General features: G+C 39.2%; 1 protein-coding gene across 7 annotated transcripts in view; it reads left to right on the forward strand.

Annotated features, from left to right (window-relative positions):
- Positions 1-16,085, forward strand: part of Herc1 (HECT and RLD domain containing E3 ubiquitin protein ligase family member 1) — a 162,378-nt gene that overhangs the window by 100,604 nt on the left and 45,689 nt on the right. For 4 of the 7 annotated variants that reach the window (XM_055597768.1, XM_055597801.1, XM_055597777.1 and 1 more), the window contains exons 38-44: positions 95-870; positions 3,435-3,633; positions 6,744-6,904; positions 8,262-8,378; positions 11,212-11,443; positions 13,523-13,647; positions 15,156-15,376. In XM_055597768.1, coding sequence (XP_055453743.1) covers positions 95-870; positions 3,435-3,633; positions 6,744-6,904; positions 8,262-8,378; positions 11,212-11,443; positions 13,523-13,647; positions 15,156-15,376 — 1,831 coding nt within the window. The remainder of the gene's footprint in view (positions 1-94; positions 871-3,434; positions 3,634-6,743; positions 6,905-8,261; positions 8,379-11,211; positions 11,444-13,522; positions 13,648-15,155; positions 15,377-16,085) is intronic. The other 3 variants (XM_055597785.1, XM_055597794.1, XM_055597806.1) reach the window with 3 other exon arrangements.

Genomic DNA, 16,085 nt, shown 5'->3' on the forward strand with positions numbered 1-16,085 from the left:
ATGATGCGTCTTGTTTTGTCTACATTATTTTCTGTACCTTCCTCCTGTCTTTCCCTCACTTGCTTTTTCCTGTGTCATTCTGATCTTATTAAAGCTTCCCAACTTTTTGGTCGCCTAGTGATACTCCATTGTATAACCTGGAACCCTGTGAACCACTGCTGTTTGATGTGGCGCGATTCCGAGGCCTGACAGCTTCTGTGCTGCTGGACCTAACATATCTGACAGGCATTCATGAAGATGTGGGGAAACAGAGCATCAAACGACATGAAAAGAAACACCGGCATGAGTCTGAGGAAAAGGGGGACATTGAGCAGAAACTTGAAAGTGAATCCATTTTAGAAGTGCGAACAGGGTTAATGTCTGATGATGTCAAAAGTCAGGGTACCACAAGCTCCAAATCAGAAAATGAATTAGCTTCATTTTCTTTAGAACCAACACTGCCAGGTGTGGAATCCCAACATCAAGTAACAGATGGAAAGAGAAAAAATCATGAACATATAGCCAAAACCCATGACGTAGCCCAGTCAGAAATCAGAGCAGTCCAGCTTTCTTATCTCTACCTCGGTGCTATGAAGTCACTTAGTGCTCTTCTTGGCTGCAGTAAATATGCTGAACTCTTGCTGATTCCAAAAGTTCTAGCTGAAAATGGCCACAACTCAGACTGTGCAAGCTCTCCAGTTGTTCACGAGGATGTGGAGATGCGAGCCGCTCTCCAGTTTCTGATGCGGCACATGGTGAAGCGAGCAGTCATGCGGTCACCCATAAAGCGAGCGCTGGGGTTAGCTGATCTGGAACGAGCTCAAGCTATGATTTACAAACTGGTGGTCCATGGGCTTTTGGAGGACCAGTTTGGGGGCAAAATTAAGCAAGGTAAGTTATCTGATAAAACTATACTCACAACTATCAAAAGTAATATAATCCTAAAAGTGGTTTGTCAAAGTATATTTTTTCGGCCAAAGAAATTTGCACATTGTTTTATCTTTGTAAGATAAATGGTCATTTTTGTTATTTTTACTTAAGCAATCATTGTATGCACGTAGTTTTCTATTTTAAACCTAAATAAACACTAGAATTTGATAACTCACTAAATTTTAGAAAGCTGAAATTAAAACAGGTCTGGTGGTACACACTTTTAATCCCAGCACTTAGGAGACAGGCAGGGAGATCTCTGGGTTGAGGATCAGTTTGATCTACGTCGTGAGTTCTGGACTGCCAGACTTGTAGAGTGAAACCCTGTCTTCCAAAAAACAAAAACAAACAAAAAAAGAAACAGATGAAAACAACTGATATTTAATTCGTTCTTCAAAAGGTATCCAACTATTTATTGATCTGATTCAAAAGATATTCTTAAAACTTCTCAGAGATGTTTTTAACATGTGCTGTTTCATTGATAGTGTATTATGTAAAAAAGACTCTAGCTTTGCCTATCTTTATCCTCAGTTTGGGAAATAGAATAAATTTTTAAAGAAAGATGAGATTTATTCCGAAGATTATTTGTTGAATGTACTTCTCTAGAACCTAGAAAATTTCTAGAGGCAGCAGTGAATAAAATGATGTTTCTTGACTGATACTCCAACCAAGGCCCATGCATGGAGATAATCTTGAACCCCTGTAAAGATGTAGCTCATGGCAGCTCAGTGTCCAAGTGGGTCCCTTAGTAAGGGGAACAGGGACTGTCTCTGACATAAACTCAGTGGCCTGCTGTTTGATTACTTCCCCCTCAGAGGGGTGCAGCCTTACCAGGCCACAGAGGAAGACCCAGGCCACAGAGGAAGACAATGAAGCTGCACCTGATGAGATTTGATACATTAGGATTAGATGGAAGGGGAGGAGGACCTCCCCTATCAGTGGACTGGGGGAGGGGCATGGGTGGAGAAGAGGGAGGGTGGAATTGGGAGGGGACGAGGGAAGGGGCTACAGTTAGGATATAAAGTGAATAAACTCTAATTAATAAAAAAATAAAAATGTAGGAGCAAGTACTAATAACTTCAAAATAAAAATAGCTTTAAAAAGAAAAATAAAAAAAGAAGTTTGTGCTATACTGGGGGAAATGGCACAAGCCTGGAAGCCCAGCATTTGGAAAATAGAGGCAGGAGAATCAGAACTTCAAGGACATTCTTGACTATAAGTCAGTTGTGAGGCCTGGCTTAGCTACATGAGACCCTACCTAAAGGGACAGGTAGAAGAGAAAGGAAAAAAAAAAAAAGTAATAAAGAAAGAAAGAAGGGGAAGAGAAAGGGAAAAGAGGGCTAGATCTTTATAATTTCTGTTTCTCCCTTTCCTTTGCCTTCATTCTTGTTACATCTTAGTTTAGATAGTACATAGGAGAGGTTCATGGTACATGTAAGGAGACATGTTCTACGTTGATTATTAAGGGAAGTGGCCATTTAGTAAACCTAATAAAATTATATTTTTATAAATAGTTTATTTTTTATTTTATGTGTATGGGTGTTTTGCCTGCATGTGTATCTGAGCATCACTTGTGTGCTTGGTCCCTGCAGAGGCCAGAAGATGGCATTGGATCCCCTGCAACTAGAATTCAGATGGTAACTGTAACTCATAAATGAGCTGCCCTGTGAGTGCTGAGAATTGAACTCACATTGTCTGGACAAGTAGTCAGTGTTCTTAACTACTGAACCATCTCTCCAGCCCTAGAATTAGCTGTTTTTGTAGAAACTGTTGCTTTATTTTTATTTGTTGTTCCTTTACTGGAGAAGGAAACTATAAATATGATAACTTTTTTTTTTTTTTTTTTACATACACACACATCCCCTTCAAGTCATAGTCAGTGTGAAATTTCTGTCAAGGTTTTTATTGTTCTTGTATTTAAATGCCCTTGTCAACACTGGAGGTAAGCATCAACATCAAAATGCTAGGCAAATAGTCTTACTGTTTGGGTATATTTAGAGGACCCTCCCCACGTCTTTTGAGACAGGCTCAGTTTAAGGAGGCTGGCTTTTAACTTGCAGTCCTCTTGCCTCAGCCCCCGGAGCGCTCGGATTAAAAGAGTGTATCACCACATCCCACTTCTAATGCATTTCTAAGAGAATGCTTTAAAATCAGAACTAATTGCAAGGGCCTATAGAATTTAGAATAATGAGTACAATAATAGTGAAAGGAGAGAGAGAAAAAGAACAGTATATAAGAACGTTTTTTGTGTTTGTTTTTTTTTTTTTTTAAATTCCTTCAGAGAACATTTATAGAAACTTCTCTGTTTTTTGAAGCAAGATTTCACTATGTAGTCTTGCTGGCCTTGCTACATAGCCCCAGGGTATCATTGTACTTAATCTTGCCTTAGGCTCCCACATGCAGGGATTGCAGGTGTCTATAACCACACTTACCCTTAGAAACTTTTAAAATTAAAGTTTTCCATTTTTGACTGTTGCTTTTTTAAAAGGCCAATCCTTACTATTTTCTAAACCTTTGACTTCCAGAGATTGATCAACAAGCTGAGGAGAGCGACCAAGCTCAGCAAGCACAGACACCAGTTACCACCAGCCCATCAGCATCAAGCACCACTTCCTTTATGAGCAGCTCCCTGGAGGACACCACAACTGCCACCACTCCTGTCACCGATACAGAAACGGTGCCTGCATCCGAGTCCCCAGGAGTGATGCCGCTGAGTCTTCTCAGGTAGAGAAGTTGGCCTTTAAGTCTGTCACACTGATGCCTATGCTTCTCAAAGCACATTGCTTCTCGTACACAGAGTGTGCCAAAATCCAGGTATTGTAGAGCTGGAAAGTGCCTGGGATCATACTAAGACAGTAAAAACCTGTCTTAGTGAGAGTGTGAGTGTGTACCACCATACTTGGCTTGACTAAGCTTTTAAAGACTTGTTCTCTTCAGAGAGTAAATGAATTGGTTCGTATTGTTTTTTTTTTTTTTTTTTTTTTTTTTTTTTAATTGGGGGAGGGCATGGTGAGAGCAGGAGGGCTGGTGGCTGCTGAGATTCAAACTCAGGACCTTTACATGATAGACAAATGTTTCATTACTGAGCCATAATGCCAGTCCAGTACTTGAATTTTGAGTAGTAAAGTCTAAAGAAAAATCATCTGCATGAAATAATTTTTCCTCAGGTTCTTTCCCTTTTGAACATTTTTTAAACGTTTATTTTAATGTTTCTCTGCCATGACAGCACACATGTTACAGCACACATGTGGAGGTCAGGGACAGCTTGGGGCATTGGTTCTCTTGACCTTGCATAGGTTGCAGGGATTGAATTGAACTCATCATGCCTTGGGCTCAGGTTATTCACCTGTGAGCCACCTGAACAGCTCTATACTTTCATTTTCACTCTATGGTCACGCAAGTCTACTTTTCAAATGAAAAGAAAGTGTTTTAAGGTGCTTCTTCAGCCATTCTATGTAGAAAGCTTGTGAATTCTGTACAAGGTTTACTTGTTTAAATTCCTTTTTGCTTAGTTTGCAACTTAAATACACACTGGTGAAGCTTTATAGGCTCTTCATGAAGAGACTATTGTGACCTCTCTTCACTGTGGCTTAAGTGAAGTGAGGAAAGCAATCTAGCCTCCCTTTGCCTCCCTTCTCTGCATGTCCTCTCGGATAGATCTCCATTATTCTTACTAAACAGACAATAGAAGGGGAGCTCATCTCTGCCCTTACTGTCTCTCCACCTAGGAGCTACTTGAAAGTTCTGGGACTGTATGCTGCAGTAAGTCAGATTTAGTAGGTCTGTAGAGCCCATAGTTTACATTTTCATTGTGTTTTTTGTTTTTTTTTTGTACTGATCGTCAGCTCACATTTTGATAGTTGCTACAGTATATTTGTGCAGAGGAGCACGGATATTTACCTGTTCATTAGCTCTCTCACTGAGTCATAATTCTAGGAGATGCTAATAAAACATGCTTGTGGTTTTTAGTGTTTCCTGCATTTAAGAGTGTTCACAGAGAATCTGTGGCCTCTTGTCTCCTCTGAGGCTCTGACCAGAGTGGGCATAGGGTTAAAAAGTCGAGTCATAACGCTTTGTTGGAATAGATGCCCACCAGATGACTTCCTGTTTCTTTGGTAGTAGAGATTGAACTCAAAGCCACACACCCCGAGAATCTTCCTTTCTTTTCAGTCTGTGTTTCTCCACTACTGGCTTGGAATTGATCAGAGCTACAGTAATCCCCACAAAACTCCGTAAGCCTGCTGTTCCCTCCATGTGCCATGGTTGATTGGGTCAGTGGTGCTCTTCTGAAGCTAGAAGCCTCCTTGATTGCTGAGACTAAAGCTGGTGGTAGAGCCCTGCCCTTGCCCTGCATTTACCCCCCAGCACTACAGAAAAGAAAAAGCTCCTAGTTTGGGGGATGTAGCCTGACTTGCTTCTTTCGTCATTCGCACACTGTTCACACCACCATAGCATCCTACACGTTAACTCCCTCTGCTATGTCATACATACACACTATTTTTCAATTGTGCTGAGTGACTGCACACTTACCGTTTCTTTAACTTTCCTATAGGTTAATACTTGATACCAGTGTGTTGATTTTATAGCTAGTGGATTTATATTTAAAGTAACTTCAAGTTTCCTATCTGTTTTTTTGGTTCTGAGACAGGTCTCATGTATCCTAGGCTACCCTTGAACTCTCTAAAAGACCAGGGTTGATCTTGAACTCCTGCCTCCACCTCCTAATTGCTGGGGTTATAGTGTATGCAACCACACCAGATTTTATACAGGGCTGGAGATTGAACCCAGGATTTTGTGAATGCTAGGCAAATACTCTACCACCTGAGGCATATCTCTAGTCTAGGCTTCTTCTTCTTCTTCCTCCTCCTCCATTATTATTATTATTATTATTATTATTATTATTATTATTATTATTATTATTATTTACAATTTATTCACTTTGTATCCCAGTTGTAGCCCCACCCTCATCTCCTGGTACTACTGTCCCCCACCCTTCTCCCCTAGTCTACTGATAGGGGAGGTCTTCCTCCCCTACTATCTGACCCTAGACTATTAGGTCTCATCAGGACTTCCTGGATCCTCTTCTTCTGTGGGCTGGCTAAGTCACTTTACTAGGAGGAGGTGATCAAAGAGGAGACAACAGGGTTTATGTCAGAGACATTCTCTGCTCCCCTTACTAGGGAACCCACAGAAATTGAGCTGCCTATGGGCTACATTTGAGCAAGGGTCCTCTGAAAGACTCTACCCAGCAGGGAATTGAAGAAGATGCAGGGACTTACAGCCAAACTTTGGGCAGAGTGCAGGGAATCATTTGGAAGAAGGGGATAGATCCAGAGGGGACAGGAGCACCAAAAGGAGATCAACAAAGCCCAAAAATGCTGAGCCCAGGGGTCCTGCTGAGACTGATGTATCAACCAAGGACCATGTATGGAGAGGATCTAGTCTAAGTTTCTTGTCCTTAAAATTCCTCTTTAGTTTCATGACTACTATATTCATAACAAACTATCCTTCTCACCTTGATATTATAGTAGAAGAAAAACACCATAAAGACAAAGAATGTTAATTTCTTTTTGTAATTTCTATATCACTACCCAATATGTTGCTACTATTTTTTTTAGGAAAATTATATTACTTTTGTAGTTAAGAGTATTCGATGACATAATTGTTTTTAATGCTGAAGAATCTTTCTCTTATCACTCTGTATTAAATTATAGCTAACTTGTGCTGTCTTTCTGGTTATAATTTGTTCTTTAAAAACATTTGTGACATGTCTGTTCTTTCCCAGTTGGAATTTTTGTTTTTGTTTTGGGCTAACCATTGTTATTTTCTTAAAGGCAAATGTTCTCTAGTTATCCAACCACCACTGTACTTCCTACACGTCGTGCACAGACTCCTCCAATATCATCATTACCAACCTCTCCTTCTGATGAAGTAGGAAGGAGGCAGAGTTTAACTTCTCCTGATTCCCAGTCTACAAGGCCAGCTAACCGCACAGGTGAATTTGCTGTCCTATGCTGCAGTACCTGAACCTCTTTGCATTCTAGATGTATGGATGTTGATTTATAATCATTGTGTCTTTTCTTAATTGAAGATAAAGAAATGATTTAATGAAAGAGAACTATACTTCCAACTCAGTGCTTTCTATGTTTTAAGTTGTATATTGAATTATGGCCATTTAGAGAGAAGTAACATGCTTATTAATCATATATGCCCTTCCTTTTCTAATAGGCCAATATTCAGTGCTATAAATGTCTTTCTAAGTGTAGCTTCATTCATAACCCACACTATTACAAAGTATCACAAGGAAGCATCAGAGGAAATCCAAATTGAGGGCCTTTATGCAAAATAACTAGGTCATGATATTTCATGTATCACAGTGATTGAGCAGCAACTCAAGCCAAGGCAGAGGGATCACAAGGGATCACACATTTAAGATCATTCTGAACAACTTAATGAGTCTTTGTCTCAAAATATAAAGTAAAAATAGAATGGGTGAGTGCTTACCTGTCTTATTTAAGGCTCTGAGTTCAATCCCTAGTACTAGCAGAGGCAAACCAAAGAGATTAAAGAAATCAAAGATCCCTGACAACCAGATAAAATGCACAGATGATCCTAGATCCTTTGCTATAAAGAATATTACCAGTACATGGTGTAGAACTAGACTGGGAGCTGGATTAAATGATGACATTGCTAAGCTCTAAACTCGATGTATTACCTGTTACAGGTAATAGGCATTACCTATTAACATTCAGAGAAATTAGAGCATCTGGTTTGCTGGTAATTCTTCAGTAGTTCGGAAGAAAAAAAATTCTTTGTGCTCTTCTTCCAAATTTTTGTATATTTAAATTTTTATTATGAGCAGATTTACTTATCTGTGCAACAGCCCTATATTGCTGTGAGAAGTTTACCCATACTTATGTTTTTAAACAAACAAGCAAACAATAAGCACAAAAAAAATCCAAAACAAAACAGAACCTTCTACTGGGCTTGCCTCAACATATCTCTGCATTTTTAAACAAGCAAGCAATCAATAAGAAAACAAATAAACAAACAAACAAACAGAAACCCCTTCTGTTGGGCTTGCCTCAATACATTTATGTGTTTTTAAACAAATAAGCAAATAAGAAAAAAGAAAAAAACCCTTCTATTAGGCTTGCCTCAAAGTCATGATCCTTCTGGGTGCTAGGGTTACTGGCATGTAACTCCACACCCAGCTTTATTTATCATATTTTAACAGTAAATTTGTATTTAGTTCTAATAATTCTAGGAAATTGAAGTCTCACAGTTGCAATGTGTATGCTTTGCTTCTGGTGTGTAGTATTTAGGCCCACTTACTCTTTCTTTTGCTTCAGCCTTGTCAGACCCAAGCAGCAGACTTTCAACCTCTCCTCCTCCCCCAGCAATTGCAGTGCCCTTGCTGGAAATGGGCTTCTCTCTCCGGCAGATTGCCAAAGCCATGGAAGCTACAGGTAAGATGTGTTTTGTATTTCAGTATCTGTAGATACAAGAAATCCTAAATGTTATTGAAGGAAGCATTTAAGAGGTCATAACTCATGTTAAGATTTTTTTTTTTTTAAGTTCACATTACATCCCAAATGCATCCCCCTTCACCTCTTCTCCTAGTCCCACACTCCTATCCTTTTCTCTCCTTCTCCCCTCCCCTTCTCAGAAATGGGGAAGGTGCTCCCCACCACTCCCCCATACCAACCCTCTACAGCACATGAAGTCACATCAGGACTGAGCACATTCACTTCCACTGAGGCCAGGCAAGGCAGCCCCACTATGAAGAAGTGATCCAAAAGCAGGTTACAAAGTCTATGTCAGAAACAGCCCCTAATCCACTTGCTAGGGCACCCACATGACGGCCACACTTTCAACTGGATTATATATGTGCAGGGGTCTTAGATCCAGACCATATATGCTCTTTAGTTGATGCTTCAGTCTCTGTAAGCCCCTATGGGCCTGAGTTAGTTGTCTCTATTGGTCTCCTGTAGTGTTCTTGTCCCCTCTGGGTTCCTTACTTCCACACTTTTATAAGACTCCCCGAGCTCCGCCCCATGTTTAGCTGTGAGTCTCAGCATCTGTTTCAATCCGCTGCTGGGTGAAGCCTCTCAGACAATTATGCAAGGCTTCTATGTGCAAGCATAGCAGAATATCATTCGTAGTGTCAGGGGTTGGCTGTCTACCATGGGATGGGTCTCAGGTTGGGCCAGTCATTGGTTGGACATTTCCTCAATCTCTGCTCTCTTTCTATCTCTGCACTTCCTGTAGGCAGGGTAAATTTTGGGTCAAAGGTTTTGTAAGTGGCTTGGTGTTCCCCTCCCTCCACTAGGAGTCCTGCCTGGGTAGAAGGTGGCTGCTTTAGTCTTCATGTCCCCCCTGCTAGAAGTCATCCCCATAACCTCTCAGGAGCCTTCCCTATCACAGGTCTCCAGCTTGTCTCAGAGATGGCCCTACCTCAGAGATGGTTCATCTCTCTCCCAGCTCTCTCACCTCCGGGCCTCTGCTCTCCCCACATCTGATCACCACCCTTGTCTCCCTCCCTACACCATATCCTGTCCATTTCCTTTTCTTCATCCACTTCTGCTGTCTATTATGTTTCCCCTTCTGAGTGACATTCAGACAGCCTCTTTGGGGCCCTCCTTGCTACTTAGTATGCATTTTTTAAATCTGTTCTTCAGATGAGGGACATAGCTGAGCAAATATCCTTGTGGTACGGTGGAACATCTTTTGGGTATATGCCCAGGAGTTGTATAGCTGGGTCTTGAGGTAGAACTATTCCCAATTTTTTGAAAAAGCGCCAGATTGATTTTCAAAGTGGTTGTATACGTTTGCACTTCCACCAGCAATGGAGGAGGGTTCCCCTTTCTCCACATCCTCTCCAGCATGTGTTGTCACATGAGTTTTTTTTTATGGAATCTCAGGGTTTTGATTTGCATTTTTCTGATGACTAAGGACATTGAGCATTTCTTTAAGTGCTTCTTGGCCATTAGAGAGTCCTCTGTTATGAATTCTCCATTTAACTCTGTACTGCATTTTACTAGCAATTTAAAAGCTCACATGAAAGCTCTAGAACAAAAAGAAGCAAACACACCCAAGAGGAGTAAATGGAGGCAGGAAATATCAAACCTGGGGCTGAAATCAATAAAATAAAAACAAAGAGGACAATACAAAGAATCAACAAAACCAAGAGCCGGTTCTTAGAGAAAAATCAACAAGATAGACAAACCCTTAGCCAAACTAATTAAAAGGCAGAGGGAGGGTATCCAAATTAGCGGAATCAGAGATGAAAAGGGGACATAACAATAGACATTGAGGAAATCCAAAGAATCATTAGATCTTACTTTAAAAACTTGTGCAGCACAAAATTGGAAAATTTAAACAAAGTAAATGATTTTCCTGATAACATTTACTAATGTTAAATCAAAATCAGGTAAACAATTTAAATAGACCTATAACCCCTAAGGAAATAGAAGCAGTCATTAAAAGTCTCCCAACCAAAAGAAGCCCAAGGCCAGATGGTTTCAGCACAGAATTCTACCAGACTTTCAAAGAGCTAATACCACTATTCCTGAAACTAGTCCAGAAAATAGAAATAGAAAGAACATTGCTAAATTCATTCTATGAAGCCACAGTCACCTTGATACCTAAACTACACAAGGACCCAACAAAGAAAGAGACTTCAGCCCAATCTCTCTTATGAAACAATCAATAAAATACGAGCAAACCAAATCCAGAAACACATAAAAAATATCATCCACCATAATCAAGCAGGCTCCATCCCTGGGCTGCAGGGATGGTTCAGCATATGAAAATCCATCAACATAATCCACCATACAAACAAACTGAAAGAAAAAAAAAAAAAAAAAAAAAAAAAACAAAAACCAACCACATGATCATCTCATTAGATGATGAAAAGCCTTTGACAAAATCCAGTACCCCTTCATGTTTAAAGTTGTTAAGATTTTTCAAAAGGCATTTTGTGTGTGTGTGTGTGTGTGTGTGTGTGTGTGTGTGTGTGTGTGTAAGCAGGTGACTACGGAGGCCAGAGAGGGCGTTGGAGACCCTGGAACTGGGGTTAGAGTTTGTTGTGAGATGGCTGACATGGGTATTCGAATGGAACTTGCATCCATTCGAAGAGCTGTAAGTGCTCTTAACTGCTGAGTCATCTCTCACTCCTCTTAAGATTTTAAACAGCAGATCTATTATATAATCATTAGAACAAACACTCTTGAACTAGTAACATGAGACATTGATTACTTTCTCCAAATTCAGTGTCAGACACTGTTTCTGCCTGTCTAGGTGCTCGAGGAGAGGCTGATGCCCAGAATATCACTGTTCTTGCTATGTGGATGATAGAACACCCCGGGCATGAGGATGAAGAGGAGCCCCAGCCAAGCAGCACAGCAGACTCCAGACTTGGAACAGCAGTTCTGGGGAGTGGTGGAAAGTCAAATGATCCCTGTTATTTGCAGTCACCGGGAGACATACCATCAGCTGATGCTGCTGAAATGGAGGAAGGCTTTAGTGAAAAGTAAATCCTAGCTTCTTTGTTTCTGTCTCTTGTGTCATCAACTAAAGCCACTTTTTTTCATAAATGCTTCTGCTGCTATGTAAATTTTAAAAGAATATAAAAAGATTGGCATTTTAGTTATAAGTTTATGAATTTTTAATATTAGAAATTGATTTAATTGGCTAAAAAAAGTATGTCAGTGCTAGAGTGCTTGTATAGTATGCACAGGGTACTGAGTTCAGTCCTTAGCCCTGCCAGAAAAGCCCAAAACCCAACTGATAGAATTAAAGAATTTCATAGGAATAAACTTTTCTGTTTCATTTAAATTGAATTCATGTTTTCATTTATTTTAATGTTTTCTTCAGTGCTGGGAATCAAATACAAAGTTAATGAATGTTAGTCAAGTACTCTAGCACAGATATATATATATATGTTTAAAGTTATACACACACACACACACACACACACACATACATACATACATATATATGTAGAGAGAGAGAGACAGAGAGATACAAATATAGATAGATAAATACATACATATAGATGTAGATATATTCAAAATCCTATAGTTTTTACTATCTAGTATTATATGATTTTTAAGCTGTGAAAAGATATCTAGAGTTTATGTATCCTATAATGAAATATGATAAAATGTCCTAAAATTTCTCCTATAGTCACTTTCCTTTTACATACCTTATAACCATATTTTCTTTTATTTTACATTTTTAATTTTATGTGTATAAATATTTTGTCTTCATGTGTGTCAATGCACCACGTTCATGCTCATTGCAATATAGAAGCCAGAAAAGGGCAGGTTATCAAGGCTTATGTCTTAATGTAACAGAAAAACATTTTATAAGTTCCATAAATATTTTCATAATTTAATTTGATATATCTGTTTTCCTCTTGGCACAGATTTTCAATCATTTCAGATGTTAAGTGTTAAATCATTTAGTATTTAGTTTGAAGGGTTTTTTTTGTTTTAGTTTTTTGTTGTGAGGGTTTGGGATTATATTTCAGCCTTTATACTCTAAGCAAAAGACTAGCCATATATCAATTTATGATCCTGTTTGATTTTTTTCTTTTTTCTTGTTTGATTTTGTACATGAGTTAAGCATCATTTTACTGTTGGTAGAATTCAAAATCAGACAGAATTAATGCCCAAGAAGCAGTGTATGACATATCTAAAACTAACGGGTTTCACAAGGGATGAAAGATATTTCAGTTTTGTCATAGGCTGAGGGTATAGAGGGTATAGCTCAGTGGTAGATGCTTTTAGTATCCCGATACCCAGGGTTTAGTCCCCAGCAACTGTCTTCCACCAAAAATACTGTATGCAAATCATGTCTATTTTAATAGGATGCTTTTATAGCCATAGACATTGAGAATGGCAAGGCAAGCAAACAAGAACAAATTTCTAAATATGTTATGATGGTATTTTATAAAATGTCTTAATTTTAATTTTAAAATTTTGAAGCTTTAAAAACCTGTTTAAGGGATGATAGCTCAGTCGGTAAAGTACTTGCAACCGGAGTATGCTTCCCAGAACCCATTTTAAAAGACCTAGGCATGGCCAGGTATAGCGGTACACACCTTCAATCCCTTCAGGAAAAGGTAGATCTCTGAGTTCAAGGCCAGCCTGGTCTACCTATAGCAATTTCCAGGCTAGCCAGAGCTAGTTACATGGTGAAACCCTGTCTCAACACACACATACACACATACATACATACCCCCCACCCCCCATGGGTAGAGATGAGTGGATCCCCAGGATTCACTAGCAGCCAGCTGGCCTAGCTTCCTTGGTTAGTTTCAGGGCCTTAAGAGACCCTGTTTGTTTTTTTTTTTTTTTTTTTTGTGGGGGGAGGGGAAGAGGGGGACCAAAACAGTAGCTAAGAAACAACACCAAGTTGTCCCTCTGACCTCCACACACATGCTCATAGACACTCCCTTGAGCGCGAGTGCACGCACACACACACAAACTATTTTATTCTCAGGATATTTGGAGAAAAAAGGCAATACCACAAACAAGCTTGTACTTCTGTTTTCTTTTCATGAGAACTTTAAAAAGTTGTGTTGCCTTCACTCTTGATTTTGTAGCCCTGATAATCTGGATCATACAGAGAATGCAGCTTCTGGAAGTGGACCACCAGCTCGAGGGCGCTCAGCAGTAACAAGAAGGCACAAGTTTGATTTAGCAGCTCGCACATTGCTAGCAAGAGCAGGTAATTATTTTTCACAACGCTCTCGTGGTAAAACATGTCATTTAAAAATCATTATAGAAGAGGTACTAAAGAAGATACAAACTAAAGAATAAGTGAACTAATGATGCTACCCCTCACTAGAACGGCAGTTTGCATATAATTTTGTACTCTGTATAATTTCACTAATACCACAGCATGCATTCACAGCTTTATCTTTAATTGCCTGTAGGCATCAACGCCTATGGTAACCACTTGTATATTTTGAAAGATTTTGTAGCTTCTCTCTGCTTTTTTAGTCAGTTACAATTTGAGAAGTGATGATGCATATTTAATTTTTAACATCAGTGGTCAGAAGATTCTGGCAGGGTACACACAAAGGTAGGCACTGGTTTTTCTGTTATACTTGGGTCTTTAGAGCCTCACCATTAGGCCCTTAGAGAAGCAAAAATAATTTCTCTCAATACATTAGTAAATTGTAAGATTAGTTTGGGGTTATGGGAATATATTCTTTTTGTGTGTGTGGTTTTTATGGTACTAGTAATTGAACCCAGAGCCTTGCACATTCTTGGTAAACACTTCACCGCAGAGCTCTATCTCTATTCCATTATTTTATCATCATCATAATCATCATCATCATCATCATCATCATCATCATCATCATCATCATAGTGCGAGGGATCATACTCAGGGCCTTATGCATGGTAGGCAAGTATTCTACCACAAATCTATATCCCTAGCGACAGGGAAATATATTTTCCAAGCTAGAAACTACATTATTTGTTGTTAAAAAGAATTTGCTTATTAAAACATAAGTGATGATTCAATCATTTATGAGAACCATGAGAAAGAAATTTGAGACTTCCTTTGAAAATAAAGAGAGGCCGAATCTTAAAAAGTGAACCTGTGGGGGTCTTAAAGGGAAGGCAGGAACTGAGAAGGAGGTGGTGGGTCCTCTGCATTTGGGAAGTCTTTTGAGTTCATCTACTGGAAACAAGTCTTTTAATGAGACATCCGTGAGCATGCCCTCTCTTAGGAAGCCAGCCCTGAATATTTCAGCGATGCATTCTTTTTTTTTTTTTTGCTTTTAGAGGTAGGGTCTCTATGAAACCCAGGCTAGCTTCCTGCCTCACAAATGCTGGAATTACAGGCATGCGCTACCATACCAAGCAACTGCTTTGAATTTAATACAATTTAAACCGGGGGGTGGGGGGTGGGTGGGAATGAACCTGGAAGAGTAATAACAGCTGACATTTATAATAAATTAATAATATTTGTAACATAAATAACAATATAACTTCTTAAAATTTTTGTATGTAGTATCTTATTTAAACTTATCAGTAGTCTGAGAGATAGCATGTTTTTATAGATTAGGAAGCATGTAATAGTTGTGATTTAAAGTTTATGGTTTGGAATCCAAAGAAGTAGTTGAGGTTAGGTTCTCTACTACATGTGTGGCAATTAAGAACTGGCGAAATACTCAGGATTTTTTTATTCATGCAAATAAAATGACTTTTTTGTTTTGTTCTGAGCGGGGTTATACCGCTCTGTGCAGGCTCACAGGAATCAAAGTCGGAGAGAAGGAATATCTTTGCAGCAAGACCCAGGGGCGTTGTATGACTTTAATTTAGATGAGGAATTGGAAATTGATCTTGATGATGAAGCAATGGAAGCTATGTTTGGACAAGACCTGACCAGTGACAATGATATTCTGGGAATGTGGATCCCAGAGGTACTGGATTGGCCTACCTGGGTGTGTGTGACTGCAGCGGGGGCTGCTCTGACTTATTTTCCTGCCCTCCTGTTCATACAGCTTACTAACAGCGGCCTTGCCTAGAGTTGAAAGAGCCTTACAGCTCCTCCTGAGGTTTGGGGATGTAATGCTTGAGGATTGCTTTGATACCTACAAACTGATAAGAAAGTCTTTCTTGTTGCTTTCTCTGTTTGATTTATTGCTTCTCTCCCCAGACTAGATGACTAGAGCCATATTGTAGTAATGCTTCATTCTGATGTTGAAGAGACATTTCAAAACTTGACATTAGGCCCTAGTATATATTACTGGGTTATCTGACATGGTTGCTTTAATCACATTCGTATCTGAGTGCATGCTCTTGTCCTTCATAGTTTCTATTTAGTCAGTGTAAGGGGAACCAATGACTACCCAGATCTTAAAATACCCCGTTATCCAGGGACAAGTTCATGGGTTTATGTGTATGTACTATTTAGCATTACATTTTTATACTGAAGATTTATATAGTGAAAATCTCATTTATGTGAGCTCATATCTACTTGATTAGGTTAATAACATAATGAATCATAATGGCATCTCAGAAAATAGGTTTTATTATATGGCTAGGTAAAAAGTTTTCACTAGAGAATTTTTTTAATGGTTTGAGGTAGCTTTAAATTATTGAATTCATTTTCTTTTCAATAGAGTAATATTAATGTTATAACTTAAGCAA

The sequence above is a fragment of the Psammomys obesus genome, unplaced genomic scaffold, assembly GCF_907164565.1.
Source record: "Psammomys obesus unplaced genomic scaffold, mPsaObe1.curated_primary_1811, whole genome shotgun sequence".
Taxonomy (NCBI): domain Eukaryota; kingdom Metazoa; phylum Chordata; class Mammalia; order Rodentia; family Muridae; genus Psammomys; species Psammomys obesus.